Source organism: Chelonus insularis, unplaced genomic scaffold, assembly GCF_013357705.1.
Source record: "Chelonus insularis isolate UGA/USDA-ARS -01 unplaced genomic scaffold, ASM1335770v1 contig_88_pilon, whole genome shotgun sequence".
NCBI classification, from domain to species: Eukaryota; Metazoa; Arthropoda; class Insecta; order Hymenoptera; family Braconidae; genus Chelonus; species Chelonus insularis.
Genome location: NW_023276776.1, coordinates 2,926,715 through 2,951,859, shown reverse-complemented (window position 1 = coordinate 2,951,859; position 25,145 = coordinate 2,926,715). Strand labels below are relative to the sequence as shown.

The following is a 25,145-nucleotide window of genomic DNA, read 5'->3' as shown; positions in this document are numbered from 1 at the left end:
GGCCAAAGAGGTCGATCAATCTCGAGACGGCATCAAACATGTGTTTGTGTACCTTTCTCTCTAGTACAAATTCTACGTAACCGCATTCCAGTTTATTATTAAAAAAAATACATCAATTGTCTCCATATTGTATAGTGTATTAATATTCTAATAGTATTATAAAAATTAAATAATGTACGATTAAACATAATCCTGATCAAAGGCCACATTTATCAAAAATCGTTACAAGAATGGTGTAGTGACCGCTTAGAGACGTTAATTACAATGCATGATTATATTTTCGTGTGTCTTCGGATTTACTTAAAATAATCCAGGAAATAAGACATCCGTTCAGTTAAACCGAGATAACTTCAACGAGGACACTGAAAGAACTACATTACACAAAGCCGAGAAATATTTAGATCTGAATACATGAGTAAACAGAGTGCAGTGTTTATAGCATAGATAAGCGACAGAATATTCTTTGCCAAATTTATGCATACGTATCTAAATTGATTGGAAATTTTGAGTAATTGTCTCCTTGAAGATTTTCATGAATTATTTGAGTATGCTACGCATTTATTCATATATAATATTACATGATATGTCACAATGTCCTTGAATCATAACAAAAGTAATGATAACGACAAAAATATAGAGACACAAGTGATTGCTGGAAAATTATAATAATAAAATAAATTTTTCGGATCTAACCTAAAAGTTTAATCGGTAAGTCATTTATTACAACGTTTCACGTTAATTTGATTACTTAATTATCACTAAGAAGGTTATTGTGACTACATATCTCACATTTTATTATATCTTATCATTTTTCTTTGTTCTAACTAACTTAAGATTTTCTATTATCAGACAATTAAATATAAAAAAAAAATTATTCGTTCAAGTAACATGAAGTAATCATTTACAGAGAAATAATTTTTACAGATGAGGATATAAATTGTTGAGTAAAATCATGTTTAATATTTACTTCTACAAAAAACACAAAAAAAATAATTATGCAATATGAGAATATCCTTCTTTATTTATTTTTAAAACAGTTTTGAAACAAAAACTTGCTTTAACGTACATCAAAAATCGTAATCAATAACTTGATGAAATGTATTGTAATTTTGAAATTCCACTTTAACAATTGATATTGTGGTTTCAATTATATTTATTTATCTCTATCATATCCGCATTGGCTCGTGTTTTCTATCAGTGAATGGTTAAATCGTTTAATAAGTGATCATATGACTTTTATATACATTTTCATTAGAGACTATTGTATATCCACACATTCATGGTATTTTATAATTTACAAAGTGTTGTTTAGAAATTTTTTTTCTTATTTCTAGTGCGTTCATTGAATTTACACGCAAGGATACTTTAAAAATTATCAAGATGTAAAATTTGAACATTAGCTGCCAAAAAATCCTGGCTGGCAAAGTAAATTTCATGTGAATTAACAACGTGAACACATAAAGAAAATAAGCATGAAGCTCGTTCCAGCAATTTATCTTGGATCTACGGCTATTGATCGTCGATTCAGCAGTCCTATGCTACCATGGATCACGAAAGAGATCAAAAGAAGGAGCAGTCATCAACGAGTACGTATAAAAATATGAATATTCATAACACTTTTTCATCACACTTTTGTTTATGAATATTCAACACTTTTTTGAATGCTTCTACCCGCAAATATTTTCACGTAAACAAATAAATATTCTTAAAAACCTCTAAGAAATTATTTCTCAATGCAGTAAATTTTTATTAGTTTTCTATTAAATTTTTTTTCTTTTCAAATTAATTTTAATCTACTGAGTAGTCATTTTTACTCCAAAATTAATATCGTTTGTTTTTTTTTGAATTTCATTTATGTAATTTAAAAAAATATGAAAAGTAATCGTTAAAAAATTATTATGGACTATAATGTATTAAATAAAATGCACGGTCATGATGATAGAATAATTTTCCTTTTAACAAACATTCATGAACAAAAAATTTTCGCTTTCTTTGTGATTATTATGGCAACTCAGAAAATAATAACAAATTTTTTTACATTCCTTATATACAAATAAAAAATGTCCCATAATCATCATCTCATTATAAAACCGCCCTTTAACTCGAGGTCATTCATGCTGGGAGCGAATGAGGCTGCAAATTGTGGCATTAAATTCTATACCTGGTTTCCTCGCGTGAGTTACTTTCCTCAGATAGCACATAGAATCTTATAGCATGCACTGGGAATAAGTATGTAACAAGAGCATGAACAAGTGGATATTTTTTATCTTTCTCTTACTTTGTTTTTCTTATATTACTTTTTCACATTCCAAATATATTTATGTATTTTTATAAACCTTCTTTGTTTACTTTCAGTTCTCACATTAGTAAATTTCATTAATAATTATCATCATAAATTTTCATCAAGTAATAAACACTTGCAAATAATTCAGTAACTATAATGGAATTAAAATTAATTATGAACAGACTTGAATCGTAATTTTTCCTCATTATTATCAGCTTGTACTTCATATTATTGTAAAGAAAAGTTAATTTAATAGTAAAGAGACGTGTGAAAAAATTGTTATTATCTAACTTATGGTATTTTATAAAAAAATTTATTTTTGTAATGTTATTCAGTAAAAACAACAACGATTCATAAATTATAATCAACTTCCATCTTATCTACTGTGCGAGCATATGTTCAAGAACTCTCACTTTTTATGTTCTGTCAAATTAAATATTCAATAACTACAATTGATAATTTATTATCTAAATATATTTGCAGCTCTTTCAAGTATTATTTCTCTTTTCAATTAACTATGTAAAACTGTGAAAAGTAACCATACAATCGTATTCTTTATCTTGAAGTTTAAGATTATGTCCTTCGAACTATTCTATTTATGATTTTTTTTTTATCGTTTTAACATGAAGTATAATTTTTGCTACAATCAGTCTAGTACAAGAACAGGGTAATCTGAAAGAGAAAAATTACGTAAAGGTTTTTATAGCTGTCGATAAACATTAGACGTTAACGTCATTATTGAAACCCGCAGACGTAAGTAAGAAGGCTGATAACAAATATAAATGATTGAAATTTTTTAAAGAATATGTTTGAGAAAGATGATGAAAAAAAAATTGATTTATGTAGCATTTCAAACAATAAAAATAATTTATTTTTTACGCGATCTTATGAAATACTGAATTATAGTTTTTAAAATATTCTATTCTATTTATTATTCAATTTTATTTAATAAAACGATTAATTAGTAACTCATCAATTTTATATTAATTTTAAAAAACAATTTTTCCAGGTAAATTTACTAGTGGCTTCTGGATATATTTCTGCATATTTAAATGATAAGGAGCAGCCATTATTTAGACATTCACTTACCGGACCGTCCAAGCCTCAGCCACTTTCAGCGAATACTTCGGATTCCAAGGGTGGAAATTTCTTATATCTTATCAAAGGAGATGATGGACTTTATTATTATCATTTATTCAAAGTTGAAAATGCAGAAGTCGTAAGTAGAAAATTTATTTTTTCTTTAAAGAAGAAGTGCAGAAAATTAGATTTATTTTTAAGTATGACAAAATTGTTTATTCTCAAATTTATTCTTGAAATGTCCTTCGATTTATCACCATTGATGGCTCCTCTTGTTGACGTTTGCCATTTTAATAGAATCACTTTATTCTTGTTGAATGTTACACGCGTTTATATAATCTTTTCAAAACGTTTTATATTCCGGTGAATGAGATGACTCGAACGTGACGTTTTATCATTTAGAAATAGATCTACGACGAATCGTGCTAGACAGTTTGGCAACTGGCAGCTTAGATATTCCTTTTGGCAAGGGCTCATTTGATTGTTAATTTAAAAAATGATTATCCAAGTAGTTGAGCTCGTTAGTTAATTATTCCATAATGAAAATTCTCGAAAATGAGTAGATTCATTAATATCTTTATCTAATGTGTTATAAAACATCTTTTTATTCAATTTAACAAAGAAAATTTTTTTCACCAACAATTTCACTTTATGACATGAATTACGTCATCGAAAACGTTTTCTTTCTACTTTTAATCGTGCAGAGTTTACAAATAATAGTTAGCAGGTTGTTGCAAAAGTTGACAAATAAACTACGTAATGTAAAATTGTTTTTTGAATTATTTATGAAGGTTGCTTATTAAGAGAACTAGGAAATGAAATGTTATTGTAACGCAAAAATATTAAAATAAAATTCGTATTTATTGATATGTTTTCAGTGTCATTTCGCAGAGTTTGTTGATTGATACTGATAGACATAGTACTAAATATAAATTTTATATCTGTGTCTTTAAATGATGATCCAACTTCTTGGCTTAGCTCTTTGACCTATCCATAGTTACTTATAGTCGTCCCAATTGGTTGAGATCACCTCGAAATAGATACACGTGTCTTGCACACTCCTCACACGTGAACCGGTGACCAACTTCAGCGTGGCCAGCCACGCAGACTAGAAAATTAAAATTTTCATATCATTCACTTTTCTCAGGAATATTTTGACAAGTATAATTTTTAGAAAATCTTTATTTAACTTAAATTATTCTTCTTTAAAGTCACAACTTCAGTAAGTTCTTGTGAATTAATATTTTCTAATGAAATAAATTGAATTATAAATTTATGAAAATGTTTCAAGTTCGTTAAAGTAAATCTAACTTAATTTTATAAATCACATGAGAAATTTTTTTTTTTCCCTCTAAATCAGTTAATAATCTCAAAAACGTGAAATGCCATTTTAATGATTAATTATACTATTTGATTATTTGTGATATGAATATTCTTTTATTACATACAGTGAACAGGAAGAGCTCAATTGTGAAATCATAAAATAATATTCCCTCGAATACTTGAAAATTTTATGTTATAGAGAATTATATGTTGTATTGTCAGTCATAAATCAAATATAATCAACAATGCGTAAGACAAATTATCACGCTTATCGAGCGGAAGGATTACAAAATTTTCAAATTATTTATTGGAATTTATTAATTTTATGTTCAACAATTATTTAGTAGTTCATTTGTCTCATCAAAGTGCTACTTAGAAATAATAAGAGAAGTAATTAAAAACAATTAAAAAAAATATTATAGTGAATAAAATATTATTCATTGGTATTTTGTGAGTGTAGAATAAACAGTTATGTTTTCATATGAGATTGAATTATTGATTCTGTTATAACCTGGTAGTTAGAGCGTAAAACATTTTAAAAGTCATTGCAACAATCAGTTTGATAATATCAATATTTGCTATATATAAAGTGCTTATTACTTAATTATAATTGTCGCATTGATTGAATATACATTCTTTCTATGATATTAGTAATTATAAAATGAATTTTATTGCATAACAAGTTTGGTTGATAGAAAAAAAATTCTTATTAGAAATGTAAACGAAGTCAAACATCTAGTTTTATGAAACCGATAAGAGTATTGAACTCAACAACCTGCATCGATAAACCTTGCATACATTAAGCTTTATTCGAGTCATTTATAAATTGTATATCCACGTGTTGGACACGTACAATATGATGTTTGCAGTGTCAAGCTGCAGAAAATGAGCTATAGGTAATATTGGCTTTTCTCTTGGTTGTATGTTGGCTCTTTTGACTTGAGTGTCACATCTCTCAAGTGGTAACCAATCATCCAACTGATTTCTTTTGCCCAGTAGCCAATCGTTGATTCTTGTTTGTACATCCACGAATGAAGCATGCACCGTTAACTGGTTAAAACGTTGTGACTATTATTAAATTCGTCCTCAACGTCTTCGTCAAATGATCAAACGACATTGATTACTAAAATCATTTACTTAACAATCACACAAATGGACACAAGTATCACCAATAAGTTAATGAGAAATAAATCTCCTTATAAAGTTTTTAAACAACGTGACAAGTTCAAAAGTTTAAATTTTAAAATATTGAGTAATTAAAAAGTGTAAAGTTTTTTTTTTTATTGTTATTTTATTAAAGTTTGTATCTGTGAGTGTTTTGTACTTAAACAGGTGTAAGAGTTGAGAGAAGAACATTTTCTTAGTAGAAGAAACATTTAAATACTTGGGAATGATAAAAAGAATAATACAACATAGTTGAACGTACTCACACGAATTATTATTCCCATCGTAATACTGTGAGTATATATATGTGTTGTATTTTGCATAAGTTCTTCGTGATTCTACCGAGTTTTTAATCGAGGATAACAATCTTTACTGCAACATATTATGAGGAGGGAAAAGGTCGTCTAGTTCACTGTCTGAGAACTCAATTCTACTTCATAAGTAGTTGAGGATTTTTTTTTACCAAGTCCTTCAAGTTTATAAATTTGTGTAGTGTCCTCGGACATTCAAAATCGGGTTAATGTTTACTACTTTTTTTTTATAAGTCAACAAAAAATAATAATATTTTTAAAGAGACAAAAATATTTACATCGTGATAGTTTTGTTAATGTACTTGTTATTTGAAGGAAAAATTTTGTTGTGATCCAATTGTTGACTTCATCTTCTGAAATAAATTTGTAATATTCATTACTGAAAATCTTTATTTATAATTATTGTTTATTTATTATTGACCAAAATCTATCAGTCAACAATTTTTATATTTGTAAATGTGAAGATTTGTTGCATTCTCAGCGTTCTACTTTTAAGTGTATTTCTTGGCTATTTTTTATTAAGCAAACGTGTTGAACAAGAATGTTAGAGCCACGTTAGCATTTTATGCAAAGACTAATGAGTTATTTCAATGTGTTACATGCAAAGAAGTGGGTTGATGAATCTCAGTCTCATATCACGTCTAAGAAATTGTTCCGATTTCACTTTGACTTTAATCCAATCCTTGTAATCATCATCATTTCCATGTATTTTTCTTATCAAGTTGCAAGGAAGCATACCTAAATCGTATAAGTAACTGGGTCGACAGGTGAAAAGATAAAATTCAATGCTTTAGTAATTTTAGACTTAGCAAGTTGTCTATGGTCAAGAATCTTTTTTTCTTCTTATTTCAACTCTCTTGTCTTCATTTTAACTTTATTTGTATTTAGAAGGTCGTAATGGCTTTTCTTCTTATATAACACTTAATGTTTCCCTCAGTACATGCACATATACTTATCAGGAATTGTTCCCTGTGGCTATTATTACGTAAATACGATGGTCCGTATACTTGTGCACGCAGCGTTGGTGGTTTATTTTGGATCTGAATGACAAAGATATGATGTGACAGTATATTGCATCTTGTAACTAAGTACTGCTTTCAAGAAATTTATTTAACAAAATTTAAAACATTTATAATATCTAGGAGTATTTTCATTTGATTAAAAACATAAAATAAATATAAAATTCCATTATATGATAATAACAACAATTGAAATAATTTTATAGATAATTAATATTAATTAATATAAATATTTTTTTAATTACTAGAAGTATATTCACTAATAGAAATGATAAAAATAGTTCTTGCTGTTTGACGATACATAAATTTTCCTGTCTTTATATCAGAAAATAAGATTTAGATAAGCACGATTTGATGGCTTATTTTTCATTTGCGTCACTGACAAGATTTGTTGTAATAAATTTTCAATATAAAATATATTTCTACAATCTCGAGAATAACTAAAAGATTGGAAAAATTTCCTTTACAAACAACTTAATATTGTTAGAATGTAAAAAAAAAAAAAAACGATCATTATTAACATAATTTATTTAGTTGAACGATGGATCTTTTTTTCATTCAAAAAATAAAACGTAGATAAGCAGGAAAATCAAGTTCATGGCCTAACAACCCACGAACATTAATAATTGTCTTGACGAGAGCAAGAACAAGCATTTAAAAAAATTTCCAACAATGACCGGGTGCATAGATATGTTTCGTAATAGTCCATAGTCTTCTAGGAAGTCTTCTTTTATTTTCATCAATTGTATACTTGACTCTTCTGGCCCTGGATATGCGTTTTGTCTCTTCTCGAATGTATTAAATTGATACTCGTGCAATCATCATTATTTAAAAAAAGGAAAAACAATATTAAAAACTCAAGTATTGAGGATAAAACACAAAGAAAACATTTTCAATAAATTTCCAATAGACCTAAATACTTAACACCTCTTTTTTACCCTTAGTCTATTGTAGCTTGTTGTCATTTCTTGTAAAACTTCAACTAAAGTTTTTTTGTACTGATAAACCGCTTTCATCTTTTCAAGCTTCAAGATCAATAAAAAAAGCTTTTTTATATACTTTTTTATATTATTATTTACACAGTCTTTGATTAATTGTTTTTCGTTATCAGCAACGAATGTTTCTTACGTGAATTTTATTATTATGACAAATATGAATAAACAGTAAATTGTAGCAAGGAAACTATAAACAACTAAAAAATTATTTTTAATAAAAATAAAATAACTCTGGAAAATAAGTTATCAAAGTTACACTATTAGGGATAAAATTATTTTCAAGTTTATTTTGTTTAAGAATTTTCTGGTATGTCTTCTACATGATGAAAATCTAAACAGACAAGAATTATCACCTCATGTTAAACTGCAACTAGGCGTTATGAATAATTAGAATAATTATGCTTTCAGAATAATAGATGAGTTTGATCAGTAGAGATCAAATAAAACTATCATAATAATCAACAGATTATCAATATAATCAAAACAATCTAATGAGAACAGATATAGTTCTACCTTCAATTCCATATTATTATTCTTTACACGAATTCAATAAATTCAATGACAAACAAAAGTAAAACTAACATTTGATTAAAAAAAAATTCTAAAAAACAGTTTAATACTAAAATATCTTATGTAATAATGTGACTATTGCTTATTTTTTTTTTTACAGAACAATTGTACGATAATATGAGGAAAAAATTTGCATCTCAGAAGAAAGTATTTGAAACTTGGAAAATATTTTCTCGAGTTTGCTTGTCTGAATTAAATTGAGAAACTTTTGCTTTTTTTCATATTTATAAATTTTGAGAATAGTTTGAAATTTTTTTTCAAAATTCTAGATAATTCTGGATATCATTCGATTGTTTAGTGATTAGCATTGCTGTCAAAAAGTTCATTATAACAAATTTGTACAAATAAATGAGGACTAATTTACTTTAATCAATTGATTCGTTGTTAAGTATACAATAAACATGATAAAGAAATTCTGAAGATATGTATGAAAGTGTAGTGATAATATGTTCATTATGGTCTGTTGATTTTGTAAAAGCCCTCGAGGGCTTGTTCTCTTTTTCCCTCGGGATAAATGAGCATTTACGTCACCTAAGCATTGTAATCTAACTAAGTGTCATGCAAATAGTTCACAACAATTTGTCATTTATTTTGATATCAAAGGAAAAAAAAAATAATTACATTAATTTAATTACTTGATTGTAATTGATTCATGAGAAAAAAAAAAACAAATTTATTGAGGTAACTGACCGTAACTCTGTCAATTAAATTTTGCCTTTTGTATTTATGATATGTATATGATAATGACGTTATGTAAAGTTGATGAAATTGTGATCATCTACCTGTACAGGAAACATATTAATACTAAATTGAAATTATTAACAGTATAATTATTTACAAATAACATTTTCTTCAGTTAAATAAATATTTATAGAATAATTTAATTTAAAAATATTTTAATTTTTGGAAATTATTTTAAAATTACTTAGATTTATAATTTCTAATGGATTTTTAATCTTTAAATCACACTCGAAATATATTCATTTTCCATTTAGTCATTTAAAATAAAATTTCTAAAATTTTTTCCAAAAAATAGAACGTCCAAGTTGCCATTCGAGAGTTCTAAAGTAGACTATAATTTACATAATCATTTAATTATCAAAATTGAATTTAAAAAAAAAATTATAACAAATATATGAAAAATGAATTCTTAGATAATTTCAGAGTAGTGACTTTCGGTTAATTTTTTCTTGTCTCTCTTCTTTTACCTCTGCGTGTCTTTTATCCATGTGACGTTTTCATATGTGAGAACACGTAGAACACGCAAGGCAACTCTCAGAGACAGTCGCGGTATTCTGACACGCCAGTCTGTGTCTATACGTGCTCCCTTCAACAAGGGACATTACTTTCATACTCTTGAGAAAACCATCAAACAATAGGATTAATAAAAATATATTTTTTTTAATTAATTAAATTTTTTATAAAAAATTTTTTTCTTCAATCCAATATACTTTAGTGTAATTGACAATATAAATGTGCCAATTTTTAATATTTTTCGAGTGATTTTAATTGTTTAGTTTCGGAAAATGTTTTTATAAAAATGTGGGTGCAAAAAAGCGCCAAAGTTTTATATCAAAGTGAATGACATATCTTAAAAGTTTATTTGTAAATAATATGATAGATATTGATAAAAATTGAAAATTTTTCAAAAAAGATATTTTTTAATAAACGATGATTACGGTGCCAATGTCTTCATCTAGTCCTTATGTCACAATCTCATCACATAGTGATGCTAGTACTCTCAGAAAAAGACCATCGGTAAGTTGATGATCTTGAACTCATGACTTAAAGTTTCTTCCGTCAACAATAATAACATTTATTACTACCTATAGAAAATTACAGTTTTTTTTTAAGATAGATAATTGAAACATTGTTACATATGTCTTTTTTTGCATAATTGATCATTTATGAAATTATTTTTTTAAACCTACAGATTATTAGGGACAAAGAATATGAAATAAACTTTGAAATATTCCATTATTCATCTTCAGTTGGGAAATTTTTTAATTTTTTTTCGAGTACATATGATAAATCACTATGTGCAAATTTATTGTATAATTACTATTTTCCTTTTTTTATCTCAAATGAATATGCTAACAACATGTTGAACACTTGAGCAGTATTTTAATAATCTAAAGTCAGTATTTATAAATTTTCTTAAATAAAAAAAGAATAAAATTTTAAATATGATCGTTTATTTAAAGTAATGTAAAATATTCTTCATAGTAAACTCGAAAGTTCCTTATGCTATGAAGCTAAAGCCAAGAGCAAGAGAGAGATTGTGCGTTTCTAAATTCGTATCGACCGTTTTTAACGACGAGGAATTTAAAGACTACATACCTTAGTGTATAGTCTTGGTTGTTGTAGCAGTTTCCATTTAATTTTAATCGTCATTGTATGTATAAATATCATTCTTGAGTATTGCAAAAATGTTACAATAAAAAGAATGAATTAATCAAATGAAGAGAAAATAAAACAATAAAAAAGTTATAAGTCACTTATTTGTTTGCAACCATTGTTATTTCAAGGATAAATCTCAAGACAATTAAACACGCAGTAATACAAGAATGACAATTCTTGGACTAATATTAACTATTAATTGTTCAATTGATATTATTTAGATATTACATGAAATGGTATGATGAATCTGTTAGGGATGTTCATCTATTGATTAGTAATCCTCAATATGTCATGTGAAGCAATGAAATTGAATCGATGTCACAACACAAATTATAGGATAATGAATTTTGCTATGAGTAGGCATAAATGGAGGTAACTATAAATCAAATCTTTGAAGTTTTATATCTGTTTATAAATTTAATAGATGACTTAGATTAACTTAATCTGGTTTTCATGTATCTTTACTTCTAATGATATGTCATATCAATTTATAACAAAGTTATTTGAATGAAATATAATTGAATAATTCTTAGAAGTAAAGAAAAAATTATTAATTAAGTTAAATCAATTCTGATGATGAAAACTCTCTATTATCTATTTTTTGTTCTATTTAAATTTGATATCTACATAGAATCCCAGCAAACAGAAGTCGTTAATGGCAGCTGGTGATATTGTAGGAGGGAAGAAATGATAGGTAGATTATTAAATGTTGGCCATATGCAAGTTTCCTCGTCAACATGCTTGATAGTAATAAAGAGCTTGTATATAATTGGATAAAAGAAGCCAGTTGGTTCAATGATTTTTTCTGTGTCATCAACAATCGCCACAAACTTGTCTTATTTTCTCTTGTAAACTAAAAGCTATGGATTCTATAGAGTTTATTGGCCACTTGATAAAATACGTGTTCTAATTAAAGGCTTGGCGAAAGGGACTCAATCAATAGGTCAGAGAAACAGACTGTTATTTATCACTAGCTCTCTAGGTAAAATTTTCTCAATAAAACATTGAAGATGAAGTTCTTCCAATGTATTTCATCTACCACGAGAGTTAGAATGTTTCTTTGAATTTATTTTAGGTTTGTCCTTCAATGAACTGAAGTGTTTTTAGTTGCGAAACTAATTTTGTTTATCAATAACGAAAGAAGTTGATTTGTAGATCATCATTAATTATAATGAAAAATCAACGATGCTAAAATTAAACTTTACTTTTAAGTGCAGAAATACCAATTAAATATATTTTTGTCGTTTGAAAGTTATTTTATAATTGTGAAATTTTTGGTTTTAGGTTCAAGAACTTTTTAACGCCATGAAGGAACAGTCATCATTAGCAAAAATTAATCGAGATCGTGATCTTCAACGGTCTAATAGCAGTACAGCAGCCTTGAGCATAGGTGCTGATATCTCTCCAAGTTCTTCGCACTTTTTTGAAGTGCTGTATATCGCAAAAATTCAATTAGCTCATCAAAAAGTACCGGAGTCATTTATTGACGATGCTATGGTTAAACTCAAGGCTCATGGCTTGGAAAAATCCAAGTCCACTGCCAGCAATTTACTTGCTGACTGTCAAAAATTAAAAAACCGTCAAGCTAACATTGGAACTCCTACAGACAATAGAAGGGATAGTGGGGTACGTTACTTTACTTTGCTAAAGAAAAAAAATGATAAATGAAAATAGTCTTTAGAAATAAATTATGATAAACAATTTTTAATAATTTTTAGGATTCAGTAACGAGTGATTTAGGAAGTACAGATAATGTTTCATCGGGATCGAGTGTAATATCTCCATCATCACCGCTAGGAATAGCGTCAGTTTTAACTGGATCAGTAGAGTCGCTTCCAGTACCGAGTAAAGAAAAAGACTCACAAGAAACTTCAAAAAAAGGCAATAATTCTACAATACCAGTACCAGAAATGATGAGAAGTAGAGCGGCTTCCACAGGCAGTGTTTTAGGCCCGAGGAGAGAGCCATCGACAAAAGGAAATGAAGATCATAATCGTACTATGCTATTTCAGGTAACTGAAGTAGTGTTAAATATGGAAAAATGAAAGTTTATCATCTAACAACTTTTAAAAAGTAAAAGTCAATGATTGTCACTAATTTCAGGTTGGACGCTATGATCTAAGACTTATTAGTCCTGATAAAAAACAAGTTTTATTCCATAAACAGTTAAAAGATATTGCTAGTTGTGTTCAAGGATTAAAAAATCCGGAACATTTTGGATTTATATGCAGAGAAGTTGCTGCTGAAGGTTTTGCTGGATATATTTTTAAATGCCAGTCAGCTTCAGTGGCAGATGATTTAGTAGGAGGTATTTTTATTTTATTAGTTTTTCATGAAATTTATTATATTGTATTATCTATTCATGGTGTTTAATATTAATTTTTTTCTACTCTAATTGTAGCTATAACGCAGGCGTTTATAGCAACATGTCATGGGAACAATCCAAAGAAAGAAAGACATCCAGTATTTTCCTGTGAACATTGCCCTATGGTGTGGTATAACAAACTTTGCCAAGAAATTGAAGGACAAAATGATAGAAAAGTTCAAAGTATAATATTTTCCCGGATGGAAATGTTACCGGAAGATGAGCAAGAAATAGTCGTAACCAAATATAAAGGAGCTGAAGCCGCAGGCGGTTCGGGTCGTGAGTTCAGTCTACGAGAACAAAATAAATTTTTAATGTTATTACTACGAGCTCACTGTGAATCTAAGCAGACAAGACACGTTCATGATACTGCAGAGAATAGAAGTGAATTTTTAAATCAGTACTTGAGTGTAGGAGTTGGTAGCACAATATTTATGAAGGCAAAAAGATCTTTGACAAACAGTTTTGACCATTTAATGAAACGAAAAGGATCTAAAGATGATTTCGGACTTGGATCTCATCTTGTAAGAGAAGCTTCTGTGCCTAAAAGTGATCGTCAAAGTCCAGTTAATTCAAATCCCTCCGTTGGAGATATTAATTCTGAGTCCAATAGGCCAAAATCATTACGTGTATCTCCAGAGCAGCAGTTAATTGTTAATACTGGTCCAAAGAGCCCGATGATGGACATGTAAGTAATTAATGCAAATGACTAGAAAAAAAATTATCTCAGATTTATTAACAAAATATGAACAATACTTTAATTAAATTGTAATTGATAGTATTTTAATGATTAAATATTTAATTTATAAATAACTTAAATTTACTTAAAGAGTAATTTTAAAACTTTCTTTGGTAAATGTTTTAGTTATTTTTTACTATCTTTACCTTTTTTTAACAGATTCTTAAAAGTGGGCAACTCGCCAAAAATGTCGCCTACAGAATCGGAGGAAAGCAACCGAATCCAATCGAATAATTCTTCTTGGCGTCAAGCCATTTTGAACAGAGTAGTAACCCCAGGAAAAGACCAAGACGTTAGAGATGGTGATAAAACAGGAAGTAGCATCAATTCTAATCAAGGATCAATGCCCAAGAGATCAAAGGAAGAATTGCGGGAATTATGGAAGAAAGCAATAAACCAACAAGTCTTGCTTATTCGAATGGAAAAAGAAAACACAAGGCTACGAGTTAGTCAAGAAGAAGCAACGATGAAGAGAATAAAGCTTGAGTATGACGAGTTAAGCAGTTGTGCTCGAGAACTCGTTGATGTCTGGGACCTATTAGTGAGCAAGCAGTCGAGAATATCGACTAAATGTGACAGCAAAATGCTTTTACAAGCAATAAAACAAGGAGTTCCAAGAGGAAAAAGAGGCGAAGTCTGGCAATTTTTAGCTGAACAATTTTGTTTGAAGCAACCACCAATCGATACACATGAATTTCCTAATTATAATACTCCTTACGATCTCCTACTAAAGCAATTGACTTCTCAACAACATGCAATTTTAATAGATTTAGGAAGAACATTTCCTAATCATCCTTACTTTAGTTCTGCTCTGGGCCCAGGTCAATTAGCTTTATTTAATCTTCTCAAAGCCTACTCTCTTCTGGACCATGAAGTAGGTTACTGCCAAGGGCTAAGTTTCGTTGCGGGAGTTTTACTTCTTCATATGTCTGAAGATCAAGCCTTCTTTCTTCTTCGCCATCTCATGTTCAGAAGAGGTCTTAGAAAACTGTATCTACCAGATATGGCAGCTCTTCAACTTCATCTTTATCAACTTTCTCGATTACTTCATGATCGATTACCATCAATATACAATCATTTTGATAAACATGAAGTATCTCCAACACTATACGCAGCCCCTTGGCTATTAACTCTCTTCGCCAGTCAATTTCCTCTAGGGTTTGTTACAAGAGTTTTTGACCTTCTCTTCTTGGAAAGTTCCGAAGTTATCTTCCGGGTAGCGTTGGCTTTACTTGAAGAACATCAAGAGCAATTACTTCTATGTGACAGTTTTGAAGAGATAATGGACTACTTGAAGGTTAAAGTGCCGGCTGTTGATAAATCTATGCTAGAACGAGTGATGAAACACGTTTTTCTTCCAGACACAGAAATTGCACGGCAGTTGAATGAATATAGGGTTGAATACCAAGTTCTTCAAGAAGAAATGTTATCAGTAAAACCTCAAATTGAAAATATGGAAAAGTTGGAAATGTTAAATAAGCAATTGACTCAACAAAATGCACATTTGAGTTCACAATTAGAGGCTGCTGTAAATAATCTTCAACGACTAGAATCTACAAGGTCAATGCATCAAACATCCGTACATAAATTAGAGTCTCAAAATCGTAGCTTAGAAGTCTCAATTGCAACTCTTGGTGCGTTTATTCAACAGTTAGCAGAAACCAGGTCTGATATTGAAATTCCTGGTGATGTTAGAAGAATCGTAGCTCAATTGAGTGTTGCTGAAAAGAGGAGAAATAGCAGTGCGCGATCTTTTCCACTTAAAGTTATTGAAGATAATAATAAACGATATGAACCCACAAAAAGCAATTCTACAGGAAGAGATTCAAAGAATTTATTAAAAAGCAGTATTGAACCTCCATATCCGTTAAAATCGGCTCTAAGTCAACCTAATCTTGGAACTAAGTTAGAGAAAATGTCTTCATTCTTTGCTAATTCTCATAATCATATTCGACAGCAAAGAGCTCAGATTGCTGCATTAAGAAGCGATAGTTTTGGATCTCCGACTGCTTTAAATATTAATCTTAATAACAATAATGATACTAATAACAATAATAATATTAATAATGATGAAAATGATCCAAAAACTGTTAATATAGATATTCAAATAACTGATGTTAACCCGACAACAGATAATGTAATTCAAAGTGACAGTAATTTAAAAATTGACACAGGGAATTTGGAAAAATCAACTTCATTGCCGTTGAATGTAAAAATGAAATTAAAGCCCACGAAGTCGGCATACGAGTTGGGGTCTGTTAGAAAAATTCCAACAACTAAATTAGAAGATACTAGTGATGGGATAGCTAGTCTTTCTGGTACTATTCATCCATTGGATTCCTGTAGTGATGTTAATTTTAAGTATGGTGGAACGACTAAGCTTAAGTCGATTAAACCGATTAGATTGTCTGGACAGAGTGGACAGAGTGAGAATTTGAATAAAGAGATTCAAAGTCAAAATCCTGAGATTGTCTCTAGATAACAGATGATTTTGGTGACTATTTGAGAGGAATAGTTCAGTTAAATGAAAAAAAAAAATGTGATTACCAAAAGTTTATCAAATAGTTTTAAGTAGTTAATATATAGATACAATTTATATTATTTCATCACTTTAAAATATTTAGAAAATAATGAGAAATAAATAAAGTATTTTTTGTTTCAATATCTTAGATATTACAGAGTAATTAAAATTAAAATATTGTATTATTGTTGATATTGTTTATTAAGTTTTTTTAAGTTAAAATTTTTTTTTATCATTTAACTGAACTATAAAAATTAATAAAATGTAACATATAATCATGTCTTCGAAATATATAAAAGTAGATTTAACGAAAATCAATGTCAATTATGATACTTGTCCTCGGCGTCTTTCAATTAGCTTTACCAATATAAAATGAAACATTCTTGGTTGTTCTTATCATAAAAAAAATCATAATTTCATATTATTTTCTTTTTATTTCATTGATGAATATTAAGGCTTGTGGCCTAAATGAGAAGATAAATAGTAAAGTAAGTTAGTAAAAGTTTATGTTAAAAAATATTATTATAAATAATTTTTATTTATAAATATTTTCAAGACAAGTTGTCATTATTTTCGTCCAAGTAAATGCGTCCAAATTATTTTTTAATATTAGAAGAAATGAAATCGGATTTTACATAAGAAAAAATAACTCGAAATAAATCTATCAGCATGTTTTTTTTCTATTCTATGAACAGTATTTTATCTCAGCTGATTATTTTATTATTATTTAAAATATGTCTGGCCTTTAATAGAAAATAAAGTAGAAACAGAGTCCAATTCAGTAAGTTAAAAATTAAAAAGTACATCGCACAAAGTACTAGTAATCGAAATTAATTATAAAAAAATTTTCAAAATCATTTCTTTGATAAAGAAATATGGAATCTCTGGCATTCGATCAAGGATATATCCTTGAATAGAAGCTGATTACAAATAATATTATAAATAAAATATAAATAAATTCCGATTAATGGTTAATTAAAGTCTTGCCGTACAGAAAATCTATTGGAAAAAAATATTGGATTTTTCGTAGTTACGTAGAATATTGATATAAAATATTAATATAAATCAGCAGTGTGCCAATGTAAAGTGGAATAATTATTAGAATATTAGAATGAATATGTAATATTGTTAAACTATTGTGGATAATAGAAGAATATAATGTACGTAATTTAGAGCGTAACAAGTGATTCAAAAGCAAAAGATACAAATTGATCAGTTACCATTACAAAAGGCGCATTACTGCCAAACTTTCCGTAATTATCACTAATTTAATTCGTATAATGAAGAAAGAATATTTAGTACTTATACTTTAAGCTATCATGGATTTACAGAGTAGTACAAATGATGATAAATACTTATATGTAAATTTTAACGTATTAAATGAGAATTATATCCAATAAAACCGACTGTAATTTCATTTTTCTTGTTTATGTATATTTATAAATATTTATGATTTTATTGCATGTTTATATAAAAAATAAATATATTATATAACGGCAAACAATCATTCATTATTTTTTTTAAACTTCATGCCTGATTCTAATACACGGAGTTTTCCATTAACCTTTACAATATAAATATGTTTATTTAAAAATAAAAATTATTTATAACATAATAAATTAATTGCATTGATTATTGTTTATTTATTTATTAAAAATCATGAGTTTTAAGTCAGGAAAGTCACTTGTTTTTTAGTTTTTCTACGAATTCATTTGGTAAAGTTGGGCGGCCATACCGTCGTCATACCGTCATTTCAACCTTTCATAGCTCAAAAAGTTTCCACTTGTATCCGGATCACAGAACAGCAAAGGAGGTCTAACATGGAAATTGCGCGCGAAAAAATTTAAAAAATTTGAATTTAGTTTTTAAAATCACCGCCAGGCGGCAAATTCAAATTTTTTAAATTTTTTCGCGCGCAATTTCCATGTTAGACCTCCTTTGCTGTTCTGTGATCCGGATACAAGTGGAAACTTTTTGAGCTATGAAAGGTTGAAATGACGGTATGACGACGGTATGGCCGCCCAACTTTACCAAATGAATTCGTAGAAAAACTAAAAAACAAGTGACTTTCCTGACTTAAAACTCATGATTTTTAATAAATAAATAAACAATAATCAATGCAATTAATTTATTATGTTATAAATAATTTTTATTTTTAAATAAACATATTAAATATGTAAAAATACGACGATAGACTCCATACTTGCCATGTTCATCTTCATTTTGTGGATTTTTAGAAATAAAAACTAGGAATGAATAAATTAGAGGAATAAATTGTTAATAAATATGATTGAATAATTTTAATATATATATTTCGTATTCAAAATATAATAATGAACATTACACATGATGCTAGATCATATCGTGACAATCAGCACTGATTGACACTTACAGTGGTACCGTGTGATAATCTAGTCGAACGGCTAGCGTCTGGAGAAGGCAGATATGAGATCGGAAATACAAAAAGCTACCGAAATTGGCCTTTTCGTTTGTGTTATAAAAATGGCAAACGTAAAGTGCCAAATAGGCAATAGTTTAAAAACTGGGTCGTTGTTTTATCATTATTATTTTTTAACAATTTTTTTTTTCTATTATCCAAGACGTATCCGTTCATCAAAAGTGTCGACTCGATTATTTTTTAAATTTCCGTTTGTGTTCGATTGAATTTTTTTTTATTTAGCAATTCAGGACAGTATTAATTAATACGAAATGAATTTTGTTAAAACAGTATTTTTTTTTGTCACATAATCTTTTTTTCTTTTTTTTTTAAATATTATATTTTATTTTTTAGAAAATAATAATGACTGTGTATTAATCGATAACATCATAAATACGATGTAATGATAGATAGAAATCTTTATGATTGAAATAAGATTGATGAGAATAAAAAATCAATAGTCAATACAGATGACGTTTGTTGGTGCATCTGCATGTTAAAAGACGTTAGCTTCAGCATTCCTCCACTTCTTACGCATATAATTATTATAATACATATCGTAGTTATGTAATAAGATCCAAATTTCTTATGTAGGCAAGCAAGAAGCCCACTCACAATTTTTTATTTATCTTATCTTTTATATCTTCTTTATAAGCCCCAAAACCCTTAAGAATATTTAATTCAATATTTCGTTTTTTACTATACAAGTGGCAAGAAAAAACAACACTCAAACTGCCTTATCTACTAATATTTATAATAATTAGGTAATCATCACAGTGATAAACGAAAAATATATATATATTTATTCCATATATATATATATATTTATATATATGTTTTTTTACTCCTTGTACACTTGATCCATATCATTATCGATTATTTTTTTAAATCAATATTTCCATTCATTTTTATTTCAAGCGTCTTCCTGTGGCACTTAACACACACATACACATCAGTTTTATTTATTTAAAATTTATTTTTTCGTACTATTATTATTTTACATGTTTTTATTAATTTATTTTCTCCGCTTATACTTATGACTCCACTAAATATCTAGAAATGTTTTTTTTGTGTTAGCAGTATTAAAAATTACTTCAGGTAAGCATACTTGTCTTCCGGTACTCGATAAGTTATTTACAAAAAGACTCTTGTTTAAATAAATGACGAAGAAAAATCGACATTAATAATTTTTTTCTTTTTTCATTGATTCAATGTATAAATGCCATTATTGATATGATAAACTCTAATAAATTATATTAAATAATAATCTTCATTTTTGCTTCTTTTTTTTTTAATAATTTTTTTGTTATTTTTTTTGTGTCTAATCTTTAATGAATTTATCTGCGTATACCAATGACGTTAAATGATTGTTCAATGCTTCTTTTAATCAATTTATCGTCAATTCTTGCCACTTCTATCTTAATTATTAACTAATTAGCAACACTTATTATTTAAATATAGCATAAATAAATTAGCAACGACAATGATTTTTATGCTTGGCATAAAAAGATTTTTCCTTACATTTAATTATTAATTAATCAATAATGTTATCTGACTTATTAAAATATGGTATAAATGAAGTGACTATCGAAGTATTGCATTCTCGAATACCGGATTACAAGTTGTTTATAAAAAAATACCTAATTATTTACAGTTAAAAAAAAATACTTGACAAATTCCATCTTTCTGTATTTCCATGTTATTTTTTTTATCTTTTTTGGGGTCTATTTGTGCTTGCGCGTGTCGGATACCACAGAGTTTTCTCGATATAATTGGATATACCTTTTCGATAGGCCACGATAATTGCAATCGTTAACAAATATTTTTTTATGGCTAAAATTACATTTAAAAAATTCCAGGCTTAATATTGCATGGAGTTTCGAAACGATGCGAGTCCATGAAATAAAATTGAAGCTATTAAAACTCAATAGAGTTAAAATAATTAGTAAAATGTATACAAATAAAAAATTATCAACTACCAGTGCGAGTCTTTTGCCATTATCACTCTGTGATACAGACATTTTAGCAATAATCTTTTTCTTTTTATCATCTGATAAGTACAATACACATCTTTTCGAATAATTCTTTTATAAGAATTGTTTCTTCATCATTGGCCTGCCCTTAAAAAATCTTTAATCCTGTAAAGAATCGATTTCTTGATTTTAAAAACTTTTCTTCTTAATATATCAATAAATCTAGCAGCCAAACACTTTCTAGTTTAGCGTAAACTTCTCAATATATTTCCTTAAAAACAGTCTTTATACATTATACATTATTTAAATCAGTATATACAGATGTGCAACTAGCTAGTGAATAAAAATTTTCTTATTTTTATTTTAATTATTATTATTATTTTTTTTTTTTAATATTTATGTTTAATTTTTTTCGTCGCATCTTTCGATAGGTAACGACGCTCTGCGGTCAAGTTAACTCATATTTATCAAGAGTTTTACTCCAGTTTTTTTTTCAAAAAAACGATCAACCAACCTTGAACGTCGATCACTTATACCCTGATCGTATTTACAAGTTCATGGTTACAAATACCATTATTCTTTTCATTTCAATTTACTCTTTTATATTTAATTTTCTCTTTCTAGCCAACGTCTTCGATATTATTTTATCACATTCAAAGACTATCACATTATCCATGACAATTGATTCAGTTCAATAAAATAATATATTAATTATTATTGCTATTAATCATTACTGATGTGAATAAAACACTTTTAACTTTGTTTTAATTATTTATGTCAATGAAAATGGAATATATGGCGATTATTATGAATATTTTGATTTGAAAAATTAAAACAATAGATTTGTTTAACATGAGTTATTGATTAAAAACATATATCAGATTTCATTCATAAACATGACTCTTGGTATAAAATTAAATACATAAAATAATAACTACTGATAAACTTTTTTTGTTTTTCAATTCAAAATATTCTTTGATATTGTTAAAATAGAATCACATTTTGGATAATGAGAAGTAGCTAATGACCTGCGAATGAATATCTCAAATCGAATTAGTTAGCGTGCCGCTAATAGATTTGGATGTGATGCAAATATGTCTCTAACATCGTCTAGGACGATGACGACGACGATGGTAGTAATTGCGGCTCGATCGACGTCGGAATCTCGTTGTCCAGGCGTCAATTGAGACGTCTGTCTCGATTAGCCTAGGAAACACAGCTTTGACAGTTCAAGCAGGACAGTGTGGGACAGCTCGTAGTCCTTTCATCATTTCCACTAATATCAACTTCTCTTTCCACGCAGCTTCTGTCTCTTCTTCACACTTCACTGTCTCTGCTTTAGTTGTCAGTAGGATAACATATGTAGAGTGTGTATCTAGGCCTGAAGTACCACATTTCTATCAATTTAGACATATCATCTTGACAATAGTTTGCAGAGTATCGCAGCGCCCGCAGAAAGTACTAATGAGACTCTGGACATCGACGATGAAGACGTAGCACTTGCTCGAGTAAGGTCCTCGCACATACCTGAAAGAAATATTTTAATTGTGTTTACCAATTTTTTTCATTAAATAAAAATTAAATAGTTTGGAATTTAATGGTATATTGTAACTTTAAATTATTCTACTGTCCTATAAATTTTTTTAACATTTCCAATTATTACATTTTTGTACAGTATTGATCGATTAAACTTGGTGGTTATATTGGTAAATTGTTGAAATAGCTTAGTGTTCAAGCAAATAATTTCTCACCTTGGCTAGCGAGTCTGTATCCGGACCATTGATCGGTCGCACCTCTTTGGAACTCGCGTGCTGGTTGTGACAGCCATAACTCTTGTTCTTGTTGCTCTAGCCTGGCGCCTCTACCTCCAGGTAATTTAGGCGGTGGATTTGCCCAGCGCATTGAGAAACATAATGTCTCTATGGGTTCCGACATTGAATCTCTACTCTTTTGCGACACTATCGTGTACCATACACCATCTTCCTCCCAACTGTCATGACAAGAGTACACTGCAAATAACACACCTTCGTTAGTTTTAATATTCTTTACATGAGATAGCTTCTACTCGACTATTTTACAGTAATCTTTACTTTAGTAGCAGGTCTTTATTCAACTAATATAAAATAATACTCAAATGAGCATGATGAGTTAAAGAAGGCCAAAAATGATTGAAAGTTGTTTGTAAATATTTTAATTAACTTTTGTTGAGTATCAAGGAATGGAATTTATATTTACTTTAATCCTGAAACAATAGTTATTGTGGGATATAACTTTAATAAGTGGTACACTCACCGAGTTGATCCTCACAAGTATAAGTTATAATCATTTCACTCTGATCCGGGGTATCACACCCAATCTTAATATCAGAGACAACATTGCATGGCTCATCTTCATTTCTTTGTTCATACGTCCTCTTTTCTGCTGCTCGTTGTATTTTGGTATCTCGTATTTGAAGACTAGTCTCCTTTCGTTGACGTCTTGGTGTTGTTGACGACAAAACATACGGAGAAACGTAACCAATTGCTCGATATCTTCCTGGCAGTGGGCACTTTCTTTTCTCTGGAGTTGATGCTATAATGAAAATAAATCAAACATTAAAGTAGTTCATGTCTAGTGTTGAAAGTTTTGAAATAGTTTTTTTTTTCACTTTTTTGAATAATATTTCAGAAAATGTTGGTAAAAATATGAGTAACATTATAATTTTTTTAATGAGAAGATTTCAAAGTTGAAAACTGTTAAATACAGTTAGACAAGAAGTCAAACTAGTATACAAACTTTTTTTTTATAAAATATATATGAAAATATATTAAATAAAAGATAAAAAATATTCAGAGAGTAATGGATAAATGATATTCAGACGAAGAAAAAAGAAATCAATTCAATGTTTAAGATGATTAAATTGATAGAAAAAAAGTTTTCGAAGGAAGAATAAAATGAGCAAAAGACCAGTTAGACAGTGTTGAATATTTCACGATGCATCCTGAAGTAGAAAAGTAGAGAAAACGACAGCCAATGAAAATACACGTCCATCGTGATATGTAAAGTACAATGATTCCTAGGGCATTTATCTTCGTCCTGCGATACAATCGCAGCCATTATTGCTCGACAGTTATTCATTTTATCCAGTCATCCATAAATCAAGAATTATTATTAAAAAAGAAACGAAACAAAGAATAAAAAACAAGAAAAAATCTAAACCAAGGGAGAAAAGGGAAAAGAAGAAGAAGTAAAATTGCAATATTTCTTTTTCTACGGTTAGTTCTAGACAATGATTTTTACTCACTTATTAAGGTAATGTATGGTATACTTGATAGATTTGCCTGCTGACATGCTTCTTCGGGAATAATTGTTTTAATACCTGAAATGATAAATAATATGATTTAATTAACATGATAATAAATCACTTGAAAGTAGTGAGATAAAAATATGGCTATTTTTTATTGATTTATTTTATCATCTCGACATATATTTTTCTTTTGTTCTCACTGAAAAAATTAAATATCGGAACATCGATTTATCGTATCCACTTGTATTAAAACTTTTTTAATATCATAATAATGATTCAATAAATCAATTTGAAATTATGCAATACATAAATGTCTTCTATTAATTTTTTATAGTGAAAAGATTATTATCAACTTTTTTATAAACTCTCTAGTTAATCATAAAATCACTTTTGTTAAAAATTCTTAGTAAAGTCTAAAAGTTTAATAAAAATGATTTTTATCTAAATAACACCTAGTTTATAAACAGTAGTTTTTCTGTATGACAATTGACTGTAATTTTTTTTTTTCAGTATAATATGTAAATAAAAAATTAATTTATAAGTAGCATGTCAACGTGATAACTTTATTTTTCACGTGCATGAAACTATTAAATGCTGCCTATATTAAAATTAATTATTCATACGTAAGAAAAGTAGAGACGAGATTATTAAAAAGTTCGTCAAGGAAATATTAAATAT

General features: G+C 28.3%; 2 protein-coding genes across 8 annotated transcripts in view; one reads left to right on the top strand and one right to left on the bottom strand.

Annotated features, from left to right (window-relative positions):
- The first annotated feature begins 19 nt into the window (after positions 1-19).
- Positions 20-16,788, top strand: plx (PTB_TBC1D1_like and TBC domain-containing protein plx). Of its 4 annotated transcripts, XM_035090858.1 has the most exons (8): positions 20-708; positions 1,335-1,586; positions 3,294-3,503; positions 12,431-12,772; positions 12,865-13,158; positions 13,250-13,454; positions 13,548-14,199; positions 14,410-16,788. In XM_035090858.1, exons 2-8 carry the CDS (start codon positions 1,473-1,475, stop codon positions 16,730-16,732), a joined length of 4,140 nt encoding a protein of 1,379 aa, XP_034946749.1. In that variant the 5' UTR covers positions 20-708; positions 1,335-1,472; the 3' UTR covers positions 16,733-16,788. The 4 variants fall into 4 exon arrangements, with proteins under 4 accessions (XP_034946749.1, XP_034946752.1, XP_034946750.1 ...); XM_035090860.1 differs by lacking the exons at positions 20-708; positions 1,335-1,586; positions 3,294-3,503 and adding exons at positions 10,000-10,504; positions 11,368-11,518; XM_035090861.1 differs by lacking the exons at positions 20-708; positions 1,335-1,586; positions 3,294-3,503 and adding an exon at positions 5,894-6,144.
- A 2,276-nt stretch (positions 16,789-19,064) lies between these two features.
- The window catches only part of LOC118071579 (uncharacterized), a 117,606-nt gene continuing 111,525 nt past the window's right edge, over positions 19,065-25,145 (bottom strand). For all 4 annotated transcript variants that reach the window (XM_035090771.1, XM_035090772.1, XM_035090773.1 and 1 more), the window contains 4 exons: positions 24,465-24,539; positions 23,474-23,752; positions 22,933-23,190; positions 19,065-22,708 (listed from right to left, as the gene is read on the bottom strand). In XM_035090771.1, the coding sequence (XP_034946662.1) occupies positions 22,596-22,708; positions 22,933-23,190; positions 23,474-23,752; positions 24,465-24,539 (725 nt within the window). In that variant the 3' untranslated portion in view covers positions 19,065-22,595. The remainder of the gene's footprint in view (positions 22,709-22,932; positions 23,191-23,473; positions 23,753-24,464; positions 24,540-25,145) is intronic.

What these genes read in the sequence shown, in the direction of transcription:
- plx (XM_035090858.1), top strand. Translation starts at nt 1,473, where the DNA reads ATGAAGCTCGTTCCAGCAATTTATCTTGGATCTACGGCTATTGATCGT. An exon ending in GGCAGATGATTTAGTAGGAG is followed by an intron (nt 13,455 to 13,547) that starts GTATTTTTATTT and finishes CTCTAATTGTAG; the next exon opens with CTATAACGCAGGCGTTTATA. An exon ending in AAGAGCCCGATGATGGACAT is followed by an intron (nt 14,200 to 14,409) that starts GTAAGTAATTAA and finishes TTTTTTTAACAG; the next exon opens with ATTCTTAAAAGTGGGCAACT.